This window comes from Ranitomeya imitator, chromosome 3 (genome assembly GCF_032444005.1).
Source record: "Ranitomeya imitator isolate aRanImi1 chromosome 3, aRanImi1.pri, whole genome shotgun sequence".
NCBI lineage: Eukaryota > Metazoa > Chordata > Amphibia > Anura > Dendrobatidae > Ranitomeya > Ranitomeya imitator.
In genome coordinates this window covers 419,847,330-419,869,827 of record NC_091284.1, presented here as the reverse complement: position 1 = coordinate 419,869,827, position 22,498 = coordinate 419,847,330, and the positions used below count along the sequence as shown (strand labels likewise).

Sequence of the window (22,498 nt, the reverse complement as noted above, 5' to 3'; positions counted from 1 at the left end):
TGCACCTCTCCAGTCCATCCTCAACTCAGCTGCCCAACTAATTCATCTCTCTCCTCTGCTTCCCCCCTCTGCAAATCTCTTCACTGGCTCCCATTCCTTCAGCGTATCCAGCTCAAATTACTAATACTGACCTACAAAGCCATCCATAACCTGTCTCCTCCATATATCTCTGAACTAATCTCCAGATATCTTCCTTCTCTCCTCCACACTTATTCGCTCCTCATCCAATCGCCTCCAAGACTTCTCCCGAATATCCCCCATCCTCTGGATTTCTTTGCCCCAACACATCCGACTATCAACCATATTCGGATCCTTCAGACGGAACCTGAAAACCCATCTCTTCAGGAAAGCCTACAGCCTGCACTGACCCTGCTGCCTCCTCATCACTACCGAAGCTACCGCCTCACCAACACCGGAGCTCCAGCAACCCTCAACCTACTGTCTCCTTCCCCATAATCATGTAGAATGTAAGCCCGCAAGGGCAGGGTCCTCGCCCCTCTGTATCAGTCTGTCATTGTTAGTTTGTTTACTGTAAGTGATATCTGTAACTTGTATGTAACCCATTCTCATGTACAGCACCATGGAATCAATGGTGCTATATAAATAAATAATAATAATAATAATACACACACACCTTTTTTGAAAGGCCACAGAGGATGCAACACCATTAAGTGAAAAGGACCACTACCCAAACAATACTATGAAGACCAAGGAGATCTCAAAACAAGTCAGGGACAAAGAAGTACAAGTCAGGGTTGGGTTATAAAAAAATAAATAAAAAATATTCCAATCTCTCTGCTGATCCCACAAAGCACCATCAAATTCATTTTCATTAAATGGAAAGAATATGGTACCACAACAAACCTGTCAAGAGAGGACCCATCACCTTAAGAACACCATCCACACAGGGAAACATGGTGGTGGCAGCATCATGCTGTGGAGATGTTTTTCGTCAGTGGGGATAGGGTTAATGGTAAGAGTCGAGGGAAAATAGATGGTGCGAAATACATGGATATTCTTGAGCAAAACCTGTTTCAGTCTGCCAGTGATTTGAGACCGAGGTTCACCTTCCAACGAGACAATGACCCAAAGTATACTGCTATAGAAACACTCAAGTCGTTTAATGCGAAACATGTAAATGTTTTGGAGTGGATTAGTCAAAGCCCAGACCTTACTCCACTTTAGAATCTATGGTCAAACTTGAATATACCGTATATACTCGAGTATAAGCCGAGATTGTCAGCCCACTTTTTTGGGCTGAAAGTGCCCCTCTCGGCTTATACTCGAGTCGTTGTCCCAGGGGGTCGGCGGCTGTCACATACTCACCTGCTCCTGGCGCAGTCCCTGCATGTCCGATGGTCTCCAGGCAGCTCTTCCTGTGTTCAGCGGTCGCATATTCATTACTTTAATGAGCGGTACATGACCGCTGAACATAGGAAGATGCCACCGGCTCCCGAAGACCATCTGACAGTGAGCCGCTGCCAGGGACCGCGCCGGGAGCAGGTGGGTATGACGGGGGAGGTGAGCATTGCACGATATTCACCTGACCCCGTTCCACTGCTGCGCGCTGCTCTGTGTTCCGTCCTCTGGCTGTGACTGTTCAGGTCAGAGGGCGCAATGACGTAGTTAGTGTGCGCGCCGCCCTCTGCCTGAACAGTCACTGTGGATGATGGAAGACAGAGCAGCGCGCAGCTGTGGAATGGGGAAGGTGAATATCGCAAGTGCCGGGGGCCTGAGCGAAGAGAGGCGAGTATGTGATTTTTTTATTTTAATAGCAGCAACAGCATATGGGGCATAATGTGTGGAGCATCTTATGGGGCATAATGTGTGGAGCATCTTATGGGGCATAATGTGTGGAGCATCTTATGGGGCATAATGTGTGGAGCATCTTATGGGGCATAATGTGTGGAGCATCTTACGGGGCATAATGTGTGGAGCATCTTACGGGGCATAATGTGTGGAGCATCTTACGGGGCATAATGTGTGGAGCATCTTACGGGGCATAATGTGTGGAGCATCTTATGGGGCATAATGTGTGGAGCATCTTATGGGGCATAATGTGTGGAGCATCTTATGGGGCATAATGTGTGGAGCATCTTATGGGGCATAATCTGTGGAGCATCTTATGGGTCAATCTATGGAGCATTTTATGGGGCATAATCTATGGAGCATTTTATGGGGCATAATCTATGGAGCATCTTATGGGGCATAATCTATGGAGCATCTTATGGGGCCATCAACCTTTATGCAGCATTGTATGGGACAAATGTTTCTATGGAGCATCTTATGGGGCCATTATTAACCTTTGTGCAGCATTATATGGGGCATATTTTAATATGGGGCATATTTTGTATGGAGCAACTTATGGGGCCCATCATGAACTGTATGGAGCATTATATGGGGCTCCTGATTCAATATGGATATTCAAAAACACCGATGTCTCAATTAATTTTACTTTTAATGGTATCTATTTTTATTTTTGAAATTTACCAGTAGCTGCTGCATTTCCCACCCTAGGCTTATACTCGAGTCATTAAGGTTTCCCAGTTTTTTGTGGCAAAATTAGGGGGGTTTGCTTATACTCGGGTCAGCTTATACTCGAGTATATACAGTAGAATGTTTCTTCTAGTGAACAGCAAAGCTGAAGGAGCTGGAACAGTTTTGCAAAATTCCCAGTGGCAAGATGTGGAAAGCTAATAAAGAGACTTATCCAAAGTGACTTGCAGCAGTAACTGCAACAAAAGGAGGCTCTACAAAGTACTAATGGTATATATATCTCTACTATATAATTGTCTAAGGGTCACTTCCGTCTTTCTGTCTGTCTGTCCTTCTGTCACGGATATTCATTGGTCGCGGCCTCTGTCTGTCATGGAATCCAAGTCGCTGATTGGTCTCGCCAGCTGCCTGTCATGGCTGCTGCGACCAGTCAGCGACGGCCACAGTCCGATTAGTCCCTCCCTACTTCCCTGCAGTCAGTGCCCGGCGCCCGCTCCATACATACTCCCCGCAGTCAGTGCCCGCTCCATACTCCCCGCAGTCAGTGCCCGGCGCCCGCTCTGTACTCCCCTCCAGTCACCGCTCACACAGGGTTAATGCCAGCGGTAACGGACCACGTTATGCCGCGGGTAACACTCCGTTACCGCCGCTATTAACCCTGTGTGACCAAGTTTTCACTATTGATGCTGCCTATGCAGCATCAATAGTAAAAAGATCTAATGTTAGAAATAATAAAAAAAAAAAAAAATAAAAAAAATAAAAAATAATAATAAAAAAAAAAACCTGATATGCTCACCTTCCGTAGTCCGACGATGCGCTCCCGCCAGCTTCCGGTCCCAGAAATGTATTGCGAAATTACCCAGAAGACTTAGCGGTCTCGCGAGACCGTTAAGTGATCGGGGTAATTTCGGAATGCATCCTGGGAATGCAAGATGGCAGCAACCGCGCGCATCACCAGAGGTTCGCTGGCTCTACGCTGGATCCTGCCGGGTGAGTATATAACTATTTTTATTTTAATTATTTTTTTTTTAACAGGGATATGGTGCCCACACTGCTAAATACTACGTGGGCTGTGTTAGATACCGCGTGGCTGCTATATACTACCCGGCCAGTGTTAGATACTATGTGGGCCGTGTTCTATACTGCGTGGGCTGTGCTATATATTACATGGCCAGTGTTATATACTACGTGGGCTGCGCTATATATTACATGGCTGCTATATACTACGTGGGCAGTGTTATATACTATGTGGCTGTGTTCTATACTGCGTGCTTTATACTACGTGGCCACTGTTAGATACTATGTGGGCTGTGCTATATATTACGTGGGCTGTGTTATATATTACGTGGCCAGTGTAACATACTACGTCAGCTGTGTTATATACTGCGTGGCTTCTATATACTGTGTGGGCTGTGTTATATACTGTGTTATATACTACGTGGGCTGTGTTATTTACTGCGTGGCCTATATTAACGCATCGGGTATTCTACAGTATGTATATAGCAGCCACATGGTATAAATGTGGGTCAACAACTTTGTTTCAAAGATGCCAACAATTTTATCCGGCCCATTTTTGGGGTTTAGAGTGAAATTATGTCCAATATGCCTATTTTCCAAGGTTTTGTTTTGTTTTAGCACACACAAAGGAAAGAAGCTAGTAAAAAAAACATGTCATTGCAATCAATTTTTTTGAGAAATACATAATTTTCTGGAACAATTTCAAGGTGTTTACATACGTACGTGTGTGTGTACGTACACGTGTGTGTGCGTGTACACATTTATTTTTTTAAAGAGGCACTATATTAGAAAAGGGTGCAGAGTCAAGGCCTTCAGTCAAGTCCACATATCAATAAAATATCAAAAACTGTAGCACTACAAAATCCAAATTAAGCAAAAAGTGGTGTCTTTATTAACCCATGTGGTTACAGCAACGTTTCAGTTCCTCCTTGCTTAAAATAGGCTCAAGGAGGATCTGAAATGTTGTAACCACATGGCTTAAAGGGGATGTTGGGACTTAAGGCTCATACAGATGTCAATGATTTTTCATCAGTGTTTGAATGCCAAACCATGAATGGAAAAACTATAAATTGAAAGATCAACATCCATTCTGTGTTTTGGAGACACTCCAGTGATTTTATCAGTGTTTGTAGCCCTTAAACTACAAGTCACTATCTGCCTGCAGACTTGTGAATCCTCACATCACATGTATAGTGCACGGTCAGATTTGGAGCGGTGGGCGTGTGACAGCAAGTTTGTGATTTGCATACGTGTTGTCACATGCTGACTAGGTGGGTGCAGACTTGCTCAATGCAAGGGTATTGAGAGAAGCCAGATACAGTCTAGTCGGAATGTGGCTGGAAGTATTCAAGTCGCATACTTGCGGTCACTGTAAAATTCTCACAGCGTGAGTGATGTGAGAATTTACATTCACAGCGAGATTGCAGAACTGTAGTTCAAGGTAAAAAAAGGCACAATTTGTGCTTGATTTGGCTTTACTTGAGTGCTGCCATTTTTTATTTTATTTTTTATGTATATAAAATATATTATTCTACTTTGTACAGTAGAACGTTAAAACATTACACTTTTACAGCATTAAACTGTTCAAACTCATTCTCATTCATTTGATAAGCTCACCATCCTGCAGTTGCTTTGGGGAATGATTTTTGGTAGAAATGGTCATCAACATCCTCCTTAGAAGAGCATCTGTCCCAGTAATTTCCTCCTCACATATCCAGTCATCCACAATGCACAGGTGGGGGTAGTTGGTGGCAAGCAAGCGCAGGAGGGCAGAGTGTAAACCTAAAAGAACAAAAAGCAGTAATAGCACAGTAATTCATCCTTTCCCAGAATTCCTACTGGCACCAGCTTTCACAAGTGCTGCCTAAAGCTGGTAGAGCGTCATAAAGTTATAACAAATGCCCATGTTCACACTACCGTCACAGACATGTGTGCATTTAGGCATGTGTTAACCCCTTCATGACCGGAGTTGTTTCTTGTTTTGCATTTTTGCTTTTTCACTCCCCTTCTTCCCAGAGCCATAACTTTTTTTTTTCCGCCAATATGGCCATATAAGGGCTTATTTTGGTGGGACGAGTTGTACTTTTGAACGATACCATTGGTTTTACCATGTCATGTAACAGAAAACAAGAAAAAAATTCCAAGTGCGGTGAAATTGCAAAAAAAAAAGTGCAATCCCACACTGGTTTTTGTTTGGCTTTTTTGCTAGGTTCACTAAATGCTACAACTGACCTGCCATTATCATTCTCCAGGTCATTACGAGTTCATAGACACCAAACATGTCTAGGTTGCTTTTCATCTAAGTGGTGGAAAAAATTCCAAAGTTTGCTTTAAAAAACAAGCAAACAAACAAAAAAAAACGCCTATTTCCAAGACTTGTAGCGTTTCCATTTTTTGTGATCTCGGATTGGGTGAGAGCTTATCTTTTGCGCACCGAGCTGATGTTTTTAATGATACCACATTCGTGCAGATACGTTCTTTTGATCGCCCGTTATTGCATTTTGATGCAATGTCGCGGCAACCAAAATAAACGGAATTTTGGAGTTTTGATTTTTTTCTCGCTATGCCGTTTTGCGATCAGGTTTAATCCTTTTTTTTATTGATCGGGCGATTCGGAACGCAGCGATACCAAATATGTCTGTTTGATTTAAACTTATGTTTTTTGTTTTGTTTTTTCATATTTTTAATTACTTTTTTTTTTTAAATGGGGCCCCTCTTACCACGCACAAGTAGCAGGTTGGTTCAGTGTTTTCAGTTATTTATTATTTCTTACTCTCCACCTCTATCCTTTGCTACCATCCGGGATCTAGCCTGGCCTTACCTACTGTATATCTATGGGACGTCCCCGGTATAATATTGGTTCATACTATTTCCAATAGGCTATATGGGTTTCCTGATGTTGCTAGGATTATATGAAAGTAATTGCTGGTATGTGTATACTCTGAACCCCCCTTTTTTGATGTGGTACGCCATGGAGCCTTTTAATGTTGGTGTAGCTACTCCTATGCTCTATTAGCTATAGGCACAATTATTATCTTGGATTTGTACGCATGTGGAGTAATCAGCTCACCTACTTTGATTATTTATAGGCATATACTTATATGTATCCTAGGTATGGTTTACCTGATTATTTTTTCTTGTGCGTGGCACTAGTGTTGCCTTTCTTTTTTCATTGCATCTGTTTTATTGTTGTTTGTATTGTTGTATTTATATACCTTTTTAGATTTTTTGTCTTCAATAAAAATTGCTTATTTTAGCTCGGGTGTCCATCTCTTATTGGTTTTCTTATATATATATTATGGCGGAGTATTGATTTCGTTTGCCCTCCTTATAGGTTTACTGCATCAAAATGTTGTAGTATTTTCTCTATCGCCTTTCATTGGGGGACACAGGAACCATGGGTGTATGCTGCTGCCACAAGGAGGCTGACACTATGCAAATAAAAAAGTTAGCTCCTCCTCTGCAGTGTACACCCCACCAACAGGAAGTAGGATATTCAGTTTAGCTTAGTGTCAGTAGGAGGTGGACACGAGTCTTTCATTAGACCCTTATTTACCTCAATGTGCGTCGTTTCTTTTCAGGTTTTTCCGGAGGGATACAGAGTGAACAGTCACACCTGTACTCCCACAATGCGGACTATGAGTACGGCGTGTACTGCCACCCCGTATCCTCATAGATCCCTCTCCAGGACCAAGATCCTAGCACACAAGCGTGCTTAGAAGTCCAGTCCTGGCTCCGTCCCTCACCCACCAGAGCCTGTCGGTTGGAGGAGACGAGGACGTCCATCACAGCTCCGTGGACGTCTCAATCCCCTCAGGTTAGTAACTGCGTGGGATGTTTAGGTGAGTATTTCCCCTAAATCTCCAGATCTTCCCCTTACTCTCTCGCAGTGTGGAGGAATAGTAGTCCCTAAATGCACTGCACTATCTTCTATGGCGGCGCTGATCTTATTTTAAAAGGGATCCCAGGGGCACCAAGACGTGCAGTAGCTCTGCACTTCAGGCTATCCCCTTCATCGGGGCCGCAGTGTCCTCCCTGCGGCCGCACTGCGCAGCAGCCGCAATGTCACTTTTCTGGCGGCGCCGGCACCGCTCCCCCCTGCGGGCTTCGGCACCGCAATCCTCTTTCGGCGGCGCCGGCCTCTAATTTAGGTCCCGGCTTCAGCCGGGGCCTACTTCGGCGCCGCATCCCGACTATTCCGTTCTCCCTGTGGCCCTGGCAGGCTGCCGCGCTGCTCTTCGGCGCACTGTTCCGGGGCCGCGGTCTCTTATCCAGCGGCGCTGGCCTCTAATTTAGGTCCCGGCTTCCGCCGGGGCCTACTTCTGGTACCGCGCTCCTCCACTTCCGCTTTCTTCGGGCGGGCTTTCTCCCGCCCGACAAACTGTGCCCTGCAATCTCCGCCCACCGGCGCCATCTGGGCTGACTCCGCCCCTTCCTCCACGTCGCTGCTGAGCACAAGGCAGGAGATTCCACACGTGCCCGCATTTTCACCGAGAGCGGTCATTTCTGGGGGCACAGCACATCATCTGCGTGGATTGCATCCAGAGGCCGCAGGGCAGCAGCTCCATCTTTCTGTTCCACTGCTGTTCTTCAGGCCTGCAGCAAGTTCCGGACAAGAGTGCCCCAGATGTGTCTACCTGTTCTCCTAGGGGCTATCGTTCCTGAGGAGCATCTTCCAAGCCGTGCAGCCTTCCATCTGGACATGGCAGAGTGAGTACCTCTGCACCGCAGTTTGACTCAATCCCCAAACCCCCCCCCCCAGATCCCCCCCTCCCGTCCCCTAATCTTCTGAATTTCTCTCAGGGGCCCGTTCGGTCTTATTTGAAGGGAGGTCGCTCCCGGCGTCCTACTTTTTCCTGTGTCTTAGTGAAACACTTTCAGGGTTCGCCTTGTAACCGCAAGCTTCCCTCAGGCAGGCCTGCAGCAACCCACATTATGTTCCCTGCTGCTCCGCCTCAGAGCGAAGTCCCCACCCCAGGCTGGGCCTCCCCTCTGTCTCTATCAGTAGCGGATCTCACACAGGTGTCCCAGACCCTTGTGTCCGTGCTCGATCGGTTGCCCCTGCAGACTTCCGTAGTAGCCAGCAGGTCGCAAGAAGATCTGTCTGAGTCTTCCAATACAGGCCGCGAAAGATCCAGACGGGAACGCAGGTCTGAGTTCTCTTCTCGGTCCATCTCGCCCCACGGTCCCTCTCTGTGGTCGAATTCCCCCTTATCCTCTCCCCCCCCCCCCCCGGAGTCAGGCGAGGCCATCTCTGATGTGCCTTCGGAGGATAATTTGGGGCCGGAGTCGAACCATATCATAACATGAGGGATATGGTTCAAAGCCTTATTGGGGCGTCTAATCTGACCTGTGGCATCAAAGATTCCTCTACGGAACCCGCAGATCAGGCGGTTTTGTTTAGACGGTTTAAACTACCTCCCAAGGGATTCGCTCCTCATCCTGAATCGAGGAGCTTCTGGCCAGAGAAAAAGAGAATTCAACCAGACGTTCTCAAAGAGGCAAGCGTCTTGGAGTCTCATATCTCTTTCCTCCGGATCTCATCGCCAACCGGTATAAGAGGCGATGGAGAACGACCTCTCCCTCTGTGGATCCGCCGGCTGCTAGACTTGCCACTAACACAGTCCTCACGCTGTCTGATGGGGCGGCTCTGAAAGATTCCATCGATAGGATCATGGAATCCTTCGTGCAGTCGGCTTTCGAACCTGTCGCATCATCCCTATGCCCGGCTTTCGCTTCCACTTGGGTTTCGAAGTCAGTATCCGAAGGGGCTAAACAACTCCGTTGGGGCATTCAAGCCGGAGCTCCACCAGACTGGCTGGCGGACGTTGCCACCCAGATTACTCACGCTGGGGTATAATTTGTTCCCTGGACGTCGCGTCTTCTGCCACTCAGACACCCAGTAATGTTGTTGCCAGCCGTCGCTCTGTTTGGCTAAAGAGTCATCAAAGAAGTCCCTTACGAGCCTGCCTTTTTCAAGGATCACGTCTTTTTGGTTCCAAGCTGGACCAAATTATTAAGGACGCCACTGGCGGCACCAGTTCTCTTCTTAGGCGGCAACTTCGGTCCTTTCGGCCTTTTTTTTCATCGTTTTGCAGCATCAGATTCCTTTTCGCAACAGAGGCCACAGGCACGTTAAGAGAAGAAGGTATTCTTCGACTCACTCCTTCCTGGCGTTCCCGCTACTCCTAAGGTGGATTCTCCAGGTCCAGGACTGGAAATTTCACCTAGGCATGACCCACGACTAGATCCCAGCCCGTTTCTCAGGCTGGGCAGCCGTCTCCTGTTCCTCAGGGACGTCTGGGTCTCCTCAGTAGAGGACGCATGGGCCAGGGCACTTGTATCCTCTAGATACAAAATCTTCATTTCACGGCCCTGGGATCGTTTTCTTCAAATCCCAACCTCCAAGAGACCCCGCTCTAGTCCCGGGTTTTCTTTACAGCCATTGTTTCCCTCCTTAAATCCGGGGTAATCGTTCCCATCCCAGAACAGGAACGGTTCACAGGCTTCTCTTCGAATCTTTTTGTACTGACAGAGGACGATAAGGTTCGTCCCAGTCCGGATCTCAAATTGCTGAACAGGAAGTTTCGTCGGAGACACTTCAGAATGATATTCCCTCATTCAGTAATCGCTTCCATGGAGGCTCAGGAATTTCGGTTTCAGGCTCCCGAAAGTCTATCCATCTTTGCCGACACTCTAGCCGTTGCGGGTGGCTCGTCAACAGGAAAAAGTTCCGTCTTGTTCAGTGCCTTGTATCTCCGGGCATGTTCTTTGACGCTTGTCGGACCAGAGCCTTCCTTCCCGAAGACAGGATATCCCTTTTTTGTCAGGAAGTTCGCTTGCTCCAGGGTTTTCGGCTCCCCTCCTTTCCGATGGGCCTTAAAGGTCCTAACGAGGTTGGTTGCAACATAAGAAGCAATTTTCCCTTCGCCCGTTTCATTCAAGACTTCTTCAGCAGGCTATTCTATCACAGGAGGACAGGTCTGTCTTCTCCCTGCATCGTCGATCCGGCATTCTCCCGGGTCAAACGGTTCCTCGACTGGTGGCCGAGGTCACTTCTCTTATCCCAGAGCAGATCCTTCACAGCCTGAAGAGATATGACACCCGCACTGCCGTAATTAGTTAGACCCTTGTGACTCAGGGGTATATGCAATGTACCGTATATGCCTTTTGTCAAAATAAAACATCAATCGCCATGGGCATTCCACCTGGGTGCCGCTTCCAAGAAAAAACAGTTCATATAGAAGTGTCCAAAAGAAAGAAAAATGAAAGCGCACTCACCGGTGGTGAACTTCAGCGATTTATTAACATCGAACCTGTCGAAGTGCTGCATAGCACGAAACAGCTGTCGTCCTGTATGCGTTCACTACCCTCCCTGCATCACGTAACTATGTGTTAATAAATCGCTGAAGTTCACCACCGGTGAGTGCGCTTTCATTTTTCTTTCTTTTGGATCCTTCACAGCATTTCCTTCCTTCCAGTTCCCTGGCAGGTGGTGACGACAGACACCAGCCCGCTCGGCGGAGGCGCGGCGCTTTGTTATCTGTTCTTTTCAGGGTTGTTGGTCGGCGCAGGAGTCCTCTTTGCCGATCAATGTCCTCGAGTTCCGGATCATCTTTCTGTGTTTCCTCTACTGGGTAAGGATTCTCAGCAGCCTGCCAATTCGAATCCAGACAGACAATGACAGAGCAGTGGCATATGTCTACCACCAGGGGTGGACTCGGCGTTCCTGGCCTCGGCCGAGATTCCAGGATCCTCCTTTGGACAGAGGCAACGGTCCTGATGAGCTCCGCAGTGCATGTCCCCGGCGTGGACATTTAGGCCGCCGACTTCCTCGGCCGCGAAGGCCTTGTGGCAGGGGAATGGTCCTTACTTCAGGAGGTTTCCTATCGGATTGCTCTTCGATGGGGGACTCCAGAGGTGGACCTCATGGCGTCCCGATTGAACAGGAAGGTCCCTCGGGTCGGCCCAAGGTCCCGCGATCCTCTCGCAGTGGTGTTGACACTCTGGCCATTCATTGGTCGCAGTTCGTGCTCCCCTATCGGTTCCCACCCCTTCCCTTGCTTTCCAAGCTGTCGAAAAAGATCAAGGCGGGATGGGTGCCGGTCATTCTGATCGTCCCGGATTGGCCCAGGAGGTCTTGGTTTGCAGACATCGTCAATCTTCTCGTGGACACCCCTGGTGCCTTCCAAACAGCCCGATCTGCTGTCTCAGGGTCCGATCTGCTACCCGAATTATCGGTCGCTCAGTTTAACGGCGTGGCTGTGGACTCCACAGTTCTAAGAGCGTCCGGCCTTTCGGCCCAGATGAGTCACACTATAATCCAGGCTAGGAAGCCTTTTTCCAGGATCTACTATCGTACCTGGAAGGCTTACTTTCGTTGATGCGAGTCCAACTGCTTTTCACCTATGTCCTTTTCCCTGCCTTCCATTTGGTTTTCCTTCAGGCAGGACTGGATTCGGGCTTCGCTTTCAGTTCCCTAAAGGGCCAGGTTCCTGCGCTCTTCTTCCCTTTAAGAAGACGTTATCTTCTCAGCCACAGGTTAAGACCTTCCTTCAAGGAGTAGCCCACGCTGTCCCTCTGTACAGGGCCTCTGTGAATTCATGGGATTTAAAGGTTGTGCTGGTTGTTCTTAGGGGTTCCCCCCTTTGAGCCTCTCAGGGAGTTTTCCCTGTCAGTTCTATCTCGGAAGGTGGCTTTTCTCAGATCCATCTCTTCGATCCGCCACGTTTTTGAGTTGGCGGCCATTTGTTGCTGACCTCCTTTCTTGATTTTCCACCAGGACAAGGTGGTCCCAGGCCTCTGCCTTCCTTCCTTTCACGAGGTGGTTTTCATCTTTCCACCTCAACGAGGACATCGTTCTACCTTCCTTTTGTCCAGCTCCGACTCATCCTCTGGAGCGATCGTTGAACAGGCTGGACCTCGTCAGGGCAGTGAGGATCTCCCTGGCTAGCACGGCCGCTTTCCGAAAGATGGATTCTCTTTTCGCCATCCCTGATGGCGTGCGTAGAGGCCTGCCGGCTTCCAAGGCGACTATTGCTCGCTCGATCAGAACGGCAATTTTGGAAGCTTACCGGGGTCAAGAACAGAGTACCCCCTCCTGAGATAAAGGCTCACTCTACCCGGGCAGTCAGCGCTTCCAGTGCGGTACGTCTCAGGGCTTTCGCCGACGGCTTTGCAAAGCGGCAACCTGGTCTTCCATCCACACGTTTCGCCGAACTACAAGGTCCATACCTATGCTTCGGCGGACGCCTGCCTGGGCAGAAGGATCCTGCAGGCGGCAGTGGTGAGTCCTCGGACCTGATGAAAGTCTGTTTTTCCCACCCCAGGGACTGCTTTGGGACTTCCCATGGTTCCTGTGTCCCCCAATGAAAGGCGATAGAGAAAACAGGATTTTTGGTTGCTTACCGTAAAATCTGTTTCTCGGAGCCTTCATTGGGGAACACAGCACCCTCCCAAGTTGAACAGCTCTGTTTACTGTATACGTTTGAGTTCTTTGAACACTCTTTGAGTGTTTGAAACTGTTAATCTGTGGAGCGCCGTGGAATTTGTTGGCGCTATATGGATAAAGTTTATTATTATTATATTATTATTCTTTCTCTTTTACACGTTGCTTCTCCTACTGCTTTCTCACTAACTGAATATCCTACTTCCTGTCGGTGGGGTGTACACTGCAGAGGAGGAGCTAACTTATTTGCATAGTGTCAGCCTCCTAGTGGCAGCAGCATACACCCATGGTTCCTGTGTCCCCCAATGAAGGCTCCGAGAAACAGATTTTACGGTAAGCAACCAAAAATCCTGTTTTTACATGCTCAAGCCATTTTTCACTTAGCTCCGAAAAGTAGTCTGAGCTGGGGCAGGACGGGGCCTGGCAACCCTTGATCGTCAAACAATTCATGACAAGCAGCGGCGTTGCTTACACTATAAATGTTACTCCCTTTGAGAAAGCAATAGTGCGAAATGCACGTTGGGGCAGTCATGGTAGTATTCTGTTGATCTCATCATGGGTAAGCGACTAATTTAATTTTGCCTAAATGGACCAACCGGTTTTAATGAAATTTATCTAGACTATATATTTATTGGGAATCTGGTCAGTATTATCCATTTGGCATTGCACAGCAACTATTAATACACCCGTGGCCAGACCTGACTCGCCACCTCCTTTTCCTACACTTGATTTACCCTCTTTTCTGAATCCTCATACATGCATCATTTACTGTATGGTTCATGTTATTAAATTTTTTTTTTGTCTAATAAAATTAAGAGTGGTTTTCATGAATACTCTGTATTCATATGTAGGCTGTATTATGTAGTAATCCACCTTCTATAAATTGATTATTAATGGAGAGACTAATACTGACATGGCTGTAGCCACTATAATTATGATTATGTTTTTTCAATATATTTGTATGAAAGTCTTACCCCAGTGCCTGACTGGTGTAAAATTTGTGGTGATGTTCACATAGAGGCGCACACCACTTTTCGGACACAATGGATTTATTAAGAAGCATGCATTTTTTAATGAATCAGAACATCTGACTTCACCACACCCCCTCATCAAAACTGGCATGTGCCATGTGACTGGCAGGGTCTTGGTGTTTATATGTGCAAGTCCATTGGGTAGTCCTATTCAGCGATTGACAGTCTTCCCTGTATGACTGCACATTCAAACATAGCGGTCAATCACTGAGCAGGACCGCCCACACCGGACTCCTACATACAAACAAAGGTATCTCAATTAACAAAATACAAGTTAGGCCGGGATCACACATGCGAGAAATACTTCCGAGTCTCGCATGGTAATACCCGGTATTGCCGCTGTCACTCAGGAGCGAAGCATGCGGCCGCATGTATTGCTATGCGGCCGCACGCTCCGCTCCTGAGTGATGGCGGCAATGCCGGGTATTACCATGCGAGACTCGGACGTATTTCTCGCATGTGTGATCCCGGCCTTATACTGAATATTCTCCAACAAATCTATATATAATTGTGCTCAGCTTCTCCATTATACCCTGCTGTCCACAGACCAGAATGCATGTGTAAAGTGACAGGATCACTAAAAGTATTTCTGGAGAAAACCGCGATTAAAGAACCAGATATTTTTCAGGACATCCTTGTCAATAATCCCACTAACGAACATACAGGAAGCAATGGCCTAGCCTGCGATAGCTGCTCCAACACTACATTAAGCTTCCGTTCACATTTCCTCTTTTGCTTCAATCTAACGTATACATCAGGTGTATTCCCCGACATACTTCCGAAGAAAGCCTCCAACATAAGCCAATATAGAGGCATTCATGAGCCATTGACTGTTGTGGCAGAATCAGTTTTCAGATTATCCAAGTGCATGCGAACATGTAAACCTTGGGACATTTCCTATTGCATAATCCAGTATGTAGTTTAACCTCTACATGACATCCCCTTCTTATAAGAGCCATAACTTTTAATTTTTCCATCCACATAGCCGTATGAGGACTTTTTTTTGCAGAGGGAGTTGTACTTATGAATGTCATTCATTTTACCACATAGTGTACTAGAAAATAGAGAAAAAACTCCAAGTGCTGTGAAACTGCAAAACAAAACAAAAAAAGTGCAATTCCACAGTTGTGTTTTTTTTTTGTTTTTTTATTTATTTATTGACCGTAGGGAAAAACGGACATGGTAATATGATTCTCGAGGGCAGTACTAACAATGAAGATACCAATCACAGGCAGGAACACAACATATGACGTACATATACGTCAAATGTTTCATCGCAGCCCCTACCTGCAGTGCCCGCAACCGCTGATATTGATTGAGGCTGGCACCTGCACGCTCACCTTCCCAACGGAATCAGCTCCCCGGCAGAGGGGATCTTCAAACTCACAGACCAGTCAGCTGAACCCGATGCAAGCAGTTTACCAGCTCCGGGATCTTCATGCGGCTGCACTTAATAGGTAACACAACCCCACTAGTTCTTATCTATTATTGCGATTGAGCGATATAATATTGCAAGCGCGGCAGGGCAGCAATAACTAAGTGTATTACGCATGTAAATGATTAATGCATTTATTCTTTCCTAAGTATATGTGTAATTGGTCAGTTATTAGCAGTTGTCACCTGTGATCACAGGTAGTTCTAGGTTGTTACTCCAGGATCGTGGATGGCACTTAACCCTAATTACTTGTAGCGCGGTATTCTCTATCTGTTTTTATTGGTTTTTATTTTTGATTGTCGGATTGGGCACATCGTCCGACGGAAATACCAGCGGCACTTGTATAGTCCACATCTATAGTTTTAGCGCCAGTGTATCTTTTTACTAAATGTTGTGAAGGGATTAAAAGAGTTGTGAACAAAGTCTAAATAGAAAGATTTAGCTTCCCCAGGAACAGATATGATGTATACAATTCCTAATATTGTATGCACATTCACTTACCGGTTACTTACCTCCAAGTTCTTGTTGTAGTCCTTGTGCCTGCCTGATCAGGTATTTTATTGGAATCTGATCCATTAATAATGAAGAGTAAGATTTTGGTTTCTTCTGCATAGCGGCTGTAATTACAGCAAAAATAATGCTTGTGAGCAATTTTTGTTGCTTAGCATCCCTCAATTTAACAGATGAAAACACTAAGGTACATCAAAAGTTCAAATTCTCCGATCTCAGCCATTGCAGCAGGTCATCAGCCACGTGTTACAGCTATAACCCAATGTGGACGGCATGGGCACAACTATGTCTACATCGTACATTTATGGTGCTGTGCAGGAACCACATTGTGCCAGAGTACATGTACAGCACAGTACATGAAGGGGTTTAACGTACAGGCAGTATTTAAAAAGAGAGCATATTGAACAGTGCTGAATATTTCCGTTCATATAATAAATTTAAAGGGAACCTGTCACCCCGAAAATCGCAGGTGAGGTAAGCCCACCGGCATCAGGGGCATATCTACAGCATTCTGTAATGCTGTAGATAAGCCCCCGATGTTACCTGAAAGAGGAGAAAAAGACGTTATATTATACTCACCCAGGGGCGGTCCCGCTGCTGGTCAGGTCGGATGGGTGTCTCCGGTCCGCTGCGGCGCCTCCCATCTTCATTACAAGACGTCCTCTTCTGATCTTCAGCCACGGCTCTGGCGCAGGCGTACTTTGCTCTGCCCTCTTGAGAGCAGAGGATAGTACTGCAGTGCGCAGGTGCCGGAAAGGTCAGAGGCCCGGCGCCTGCGCACTGCAGTACTTTGTCTGCCCTCAACAGGGCAGAGCAAAGTACGCCTGCGCCGGAGCCGTGGCTGAAGATCAGAAGAGGACGTCTTGTAATGAAGATAGGAGGCGCCGCAGCGGACCGGAGACACCCATCCGACCTGACCAGCAGCGGGACTGCCCCTGGGTGAGTATAATATAACGTCTTTTTCTCCTCTTTCAGGTAACATCGGGGGCTTATCTACAGCATTACAGAATGCTGTAGATAAGCCCCTGATGCCGGTGGGCTTACCTCACCCGCGATTTTCGGGGTGACAGGTTCCCTTTAAGGGAATCTGTCAGCAGATTTTTGCCATGTAATCTGAAGACAGCAGGAGAGGCAAGGTCTGAATCGCCGAATTCATCGATGGGTCACTTGTCAGGCTGCATGCTGTTTACTTATAGTAAAGGTTTTAACACTAGATATAACTGCTGGACTACAGCAGCATGGCCATACTCCCTCCAACCATGCCCCCTCCTCTGATAAGCAGCTCACTGTCAATAGACTATATATAGACAGCCTGGTGTGGGTTATCCTTCTGAGCTCTGCTACCTGATACATGATAGCTTACTTGGTGAAGAGATTGTGATGCAAAGTGATACACTGTGGAAATGAGGATCTCTTTTGCTACACTATGCTGCTCTCAGAAGAGGTAGCAACAACCTGGAGACATAACCTCTTCACCTCCAAAGGTAGCAACAACCTGGAGACATAACCTCTTCACCCCCGAAGGTAGCAACAACCTGGAGACATAACATCTTCACCCCTGAGCCTGTTTTCACCTTAAGGACCAAGCCATATTTTACAAGTCTGACCGATGTCAATTTATGTGGTAATAACTCTGGAAAGCTTAAACATAACTCAGTGATTCTGATATTGATTTTCATGATATATTGCACATTATGATAGTGGTAAAAGTTGTTCAATATGACTTACATTTATTTGTGAAAATAATCAGAAATTTGGCAAAAATTTTCACATTAAACTTTTAATTCTTATGCTCATAAACCAGAGTTATATCACACAAAATTGTTAATAAATAACATTTACCACATCTACGTTACATCTGCATTTTTGAAACAATTTCTTTTTGCTAGGAAGTTAGAAGAGTTAGGGTATGTTCACACGTTCCTGATTTCCATCCTTTTTTTTTCAGGACTGTTTTTTAAAAAACTGCAGCTCTTGGCAGAAAACGCAGGTCCTTTTTTTGTCCTTTTTTGATCCTTTTTTTGATCCTTTTTTTCATGCAGTTTTCTATGCAGTTAAAATGGCTGAAAATACCCTAACCCTACCCCTAACCGTACCCCTAACCCTACCCCTAACCCTACCCCTATTCTAACCTTAGTGGAAAAAAAAAAAAAAAATCTTAATTTTTTTTTATTGTCCCTACCTATGGGGGGTGACAAAGGGGGGGGGGGGGGGGGGGTCATTTACTATTTTTTTTTATTTTGATCACTGAGATAGGTTATATCAGATTCGGCGGGCGCACTGCGCATGCGCCCGCCATTTTGCAAGATGGCGGCGCCCAGGGAGAAGACGGACGGACACCGGGAAAGTATAAGGGGGGGAGATTAGGGCACGGGGGGGGGCATCGGAGCACTGGGGGGGGGGGGGGCATCGGAGCACAGGGCGGTGGGATTGGAGCACGGGGGGGCGGGATCGGAGCACGGGGGGGGGGGGGGGGGGGGGGGGGCAGCCACACTCCGCCCACGCACTTCCGCCCGCTTCCCCGCACTTCCTGCTGCAGCGGTTCGGCACCACAAACCGCAGTAAAACCCGCAGATATTTTTTTCATCTGCGGGTTTTACTGCGGGTTTGACCTCACAATGGAGGTCAATGGGTGCAGAACCGCTGCGGCTCCGAAAAAAGAAGTGACATGGTACTTCTTTTTTACCGCGGCTATTCAGCGCGGCTTTTTTTCCCGATTCCCGCATCATGTGCACAGTGGTTCCTGTTTTCCATAGGGTACAGTACACTGTACCCTGCATGGAAAACAGCTGCGGAACCGCAGCGGCAAAAACGCACTGTGTGAACATGGCCTTAAAAGTTTATTAGCAATTTCTAACTTCTCTAACAAAATTTCCCAAACAAATTTATTTTTATTTTATTAGGGGCTACATGACATTTGAAGTCACTTTCGGGGTCCTTTATGACAGGAAATACCCAAAGTGACACAATTTTAATAACTGGACCCCTCAAACTACTGAAAACCACATCCAAGAAGTTTATTAACCCCCTTCAGGTGCTTCACAGGAATTAATGTAATGTGGAAGGAAAAAAGTTAACATTTTCCTTTTTTTTTCAAAATAATTTTGACTTTAGCCCCAAATTTTTTATTTTCACAAGGGTAACATGAGAAAATGGACCCAAAAATATGTTGTGCAATTTCTCTGGAATACATCGATATCCCATATGTTGGGGAAAACTACTGTTTGGATGCACAGCAGGGCTCGGAAGGGAAGGAGCATTGTTTGACTTTTTGAAAGCAAAAATGTCTGGAATCGAGAGCAGATGCCATGTCACATTTGGAGAGCCCCTGATGTGCCTAAACAGTGGAAACCCCCCACAAGTGACCCCATTTTGGAAACTAGGCCCCTCAAGGAATTTATCTAGATGTGCTGAATCCCCCAGGTGCTTCACAGGAGTTAACGTAGAGCCATGAAAATTCAATAAAGCAAAAACATTTTTCCCACAAAAATGTTTTTAGCCCCAATTTTTTTTTATTTGTACAAGGGTAACAAGAGAAATGGACCCCAAAAATTTGTTTTGCAATTTCTTACGAGTACGCCAATATCCCATATATGGGGGAAAACTTGGAAAGGAAGTAGTGATGTTTTTGGAACGCAGACTTTAACGGAATGGTCTTCAGGTATCATGTCGCGTTTGGAGAGCCCATGATGTGCCGAAACAGTGAAAAAAAAAAAACACAAGTGACCCCATTTTGGAAACTACACACATCAAGGAATTTATCAAGATGTGTGGTGAGCACCTTGAACCTCCAATTGCGTCACAGAATTTTCCAACGTTGGACTGTGAAATTGAAAAGAAAAAAAAAACATCCCCAAAACAATGTTTTAGCCTTTTTTTTTTTTTTTCATTTTCACAAGGATTGCAGGAGAAAATGGGCCCCAAAACTTGTTGTGAAATTTCTCCTGAGTACACTGATACCCCATATGTTGTCGAAAACTACTTTTCAGGCACAGTGCAAAGCTCAGAAGTGAAGGAGCGCTATATTATAGTGCAGATTTTACTGTTATGGTTTGCGGGTTCCATGACCCACTGGGAGAGCCACTGAAGTGCCAGAACAGTGGAATCCCCCATAAGTGAACCCATTTTACAAACTACACCTCTCAACAAATTCATTGAGGGGTGCAGTGATCATATTAACACCACAGGTGTGTCACAGAGTTTTATACTATTGTGCCGTCAAGAAAAAAAAAAATTACATTATTAACAAAAAAATTTAGTTTCAGCTCCAGGTTTTACATTTTCTTAAAGGGGAAATGGGTAAAAATAACAAAATTTGGCCAACAATTTCTGTTGAACGTAGAACTGCCCCACATGTGGCTGAACAGTGCTGCTTAGCCACATGGTGAGACTCGGGAGAGATGGAGCACTAGTTTTCTCCTTGAATAAAAGTACAAAACACTATCACCGGTGCTCTACACCTCAACCCACTATATAAATGGGGATAACCTAACACAATAACCCAGCTGCTGGTAGCCACAGAACATGTGCCACTTTCTGAAAGAACCAAAAAAATGTTATAAACATCGGCACCGCGCTTGGGTTATTAAAGAAATGCCATTACCCTAATACCCCTGGGTATGCTGGTGAAAACGTGTCCTGCTAAAATATAACTACTATAATACTGCTCCTATGTGCAAGAATATAACTACTATAATACTGCCCCTATGTACAAGAATATAATTATATATAATTTTTTTCCATTTGGCCCCTTAACATTGTTTCCTAGAAGGGGCTCATTCTAAGTACATAGCAGTGCATCGCCTGACTTTTAGCGCGACATCTCATATTTCGTTTGCAGCAGGACACATGTTTTCACCAGCATACCCAGGGGTATTAGGGTAATGGCATTTCTTTAATAACCCAAGCGCGGTGCCGATGTTTATAACATTTTTTCAGTTTTCTCCTTGAGCGCAGACTTTCATAGAGTAATTTGTGGACTCCATATACACAGACCCTAAGTGCTAGGAGAGCAGAATCCCCCTCAATTGAACCCATTTTGGAAATTATACCCCTTTGGGAATTTTATCTACAAGTATAGTGATGATTTGACTCCATGGGTGCTTTCTAGAAACAAGAAGCAGTGGATGTTGTGGAGTGGAAATTGCAAATATGCTATTGTAGAGTTGTAGTTCCCGTACCTTGTGGTGCCCAGCTCGTGCATCTGGAGGCATGCACCCATAATTTAGGCAGGCACTCATAGCTACAGAAATGCCAAACATGTGGACACTAAATGTGTTATAGGCACACTGTGGGGTTCAGAAGGAGGGGGGATTTGTACTTGGGAGTGAAAGATATGCTACATTTCTTTTGGGGGGTGACGTGGAGCCATAACATTTTTTCAGAGCCTTTGTGCTACCAGTAACATGGAAGCCTCCTGTATTTCCATTAACAGAGGATGGACCTGAGTGGGGGACTTGGCTTTTTTTGTGGATTGAGTTGAAGTTTTATTTTGAACATTTTATATAACATTTTGGATCATGTTTATCTTGCACTCTACGCTAAGCACTTACATAGGGGTTTTGATCTAAATCTCCAAATAACACGCCCCAACCAGTCCACACTATAATGAGGCAGCAGAGTTACTCTGGACCTCATCTGGCCTCCGTTCAGCGATGTCCTTTTCAGAAGTGCACAAAACTGAGGCGGATCGCGCTTTTATGCATGCCTAAAAAGACGGACACCGTCAACTCATAGACCAGATGGCGTCCACAGTGCCTCCATATTCCTCATTATAGGGGTTCCGTCTGAATTACATATTTCAGAGATTTACTGTAAGCGCTCAGCGTAGAGCGCAAGGGTAAATGTGAGCAAAGCCTTACTGCAATTTTGGCAAGGCAGAATGAACAAATCAACGGCAAGTGAAGAATTGGTTTTATTTTTTTACGCCATTCCTCGTGCGGTGTAAGTGATTAGATGACTGTTTTCTTCGGGTCAGTCCAATTAAAGCAATACCAGGTTTATAACTTTTTTTCTATGGCTGCTGGCACACACTAAAAGACGCTGCTTTTTTTTTTTTCTTTTGCAGAAACAAGATTTTGCATCTCCATATTTTGAGAGCTATAATTTTTCCATACTTCGTCCGACAGTCATGTGAGGGCTTATTTTTGTGATGTTTTTATTGGTACCATTTTCCATCACATAATGTTTTTTGTTTGCTTTCAATTCTGATTTTTTGGGAGGCAGAATGAACAAATACAAGCAATTCAGGAATTTTTTGGGAAGGTTTTTTATGCCATTCTACGTGTGGTAAAATAAGCTTTATTGTTCGGGTCAGTATGATTACAGTGATACTACATTTTATATCTTTCTTTTATGTTTCAGAACCTTTACACAAACTATTTTATAGAAAAAAGAATTATTTTTGCATTGCTTTCTTCTGAGAACTATAGCTTCTTTTTTTTTTTTTTATTTCTTCCACTGATGGAGCTATATGATGACTTGTTTTTTGCGAGACAAGACGACGTTTTCAGATATATCATTTTTATTTACACTTGTCTTTGATCGTGTTTCATTCTACTA

General features: G+C 45.6%; 1 protein-coding gene across 1 annotated transcript in view; it reads right to left on the bottom strand.

Moving 5' to 3' along the window:
• Positions 1–22,498, bottom strand: part of INTS2 (integrator complex subunit 2) — a 146,811-nt gene that overhangs the window by 15,874 nt on the left and 108,439 nt on the right. The window contains exons 15-16 of the mRNA XM_069757209.1: positions 15,940–16,044; positions 5,131–5,295 (exon numbers count right to left, since the gene is read on the bottom strand). Of these exons, the coding sequence (XP_069613310.1) occupies positions 5,131–5,295; positions 15,940–16,044 (270 nt within the window). The remainder of the gene's footprint in view (positions 1–5,130; positions 5,296–15,939; positions 16,045–22,498) is intronic.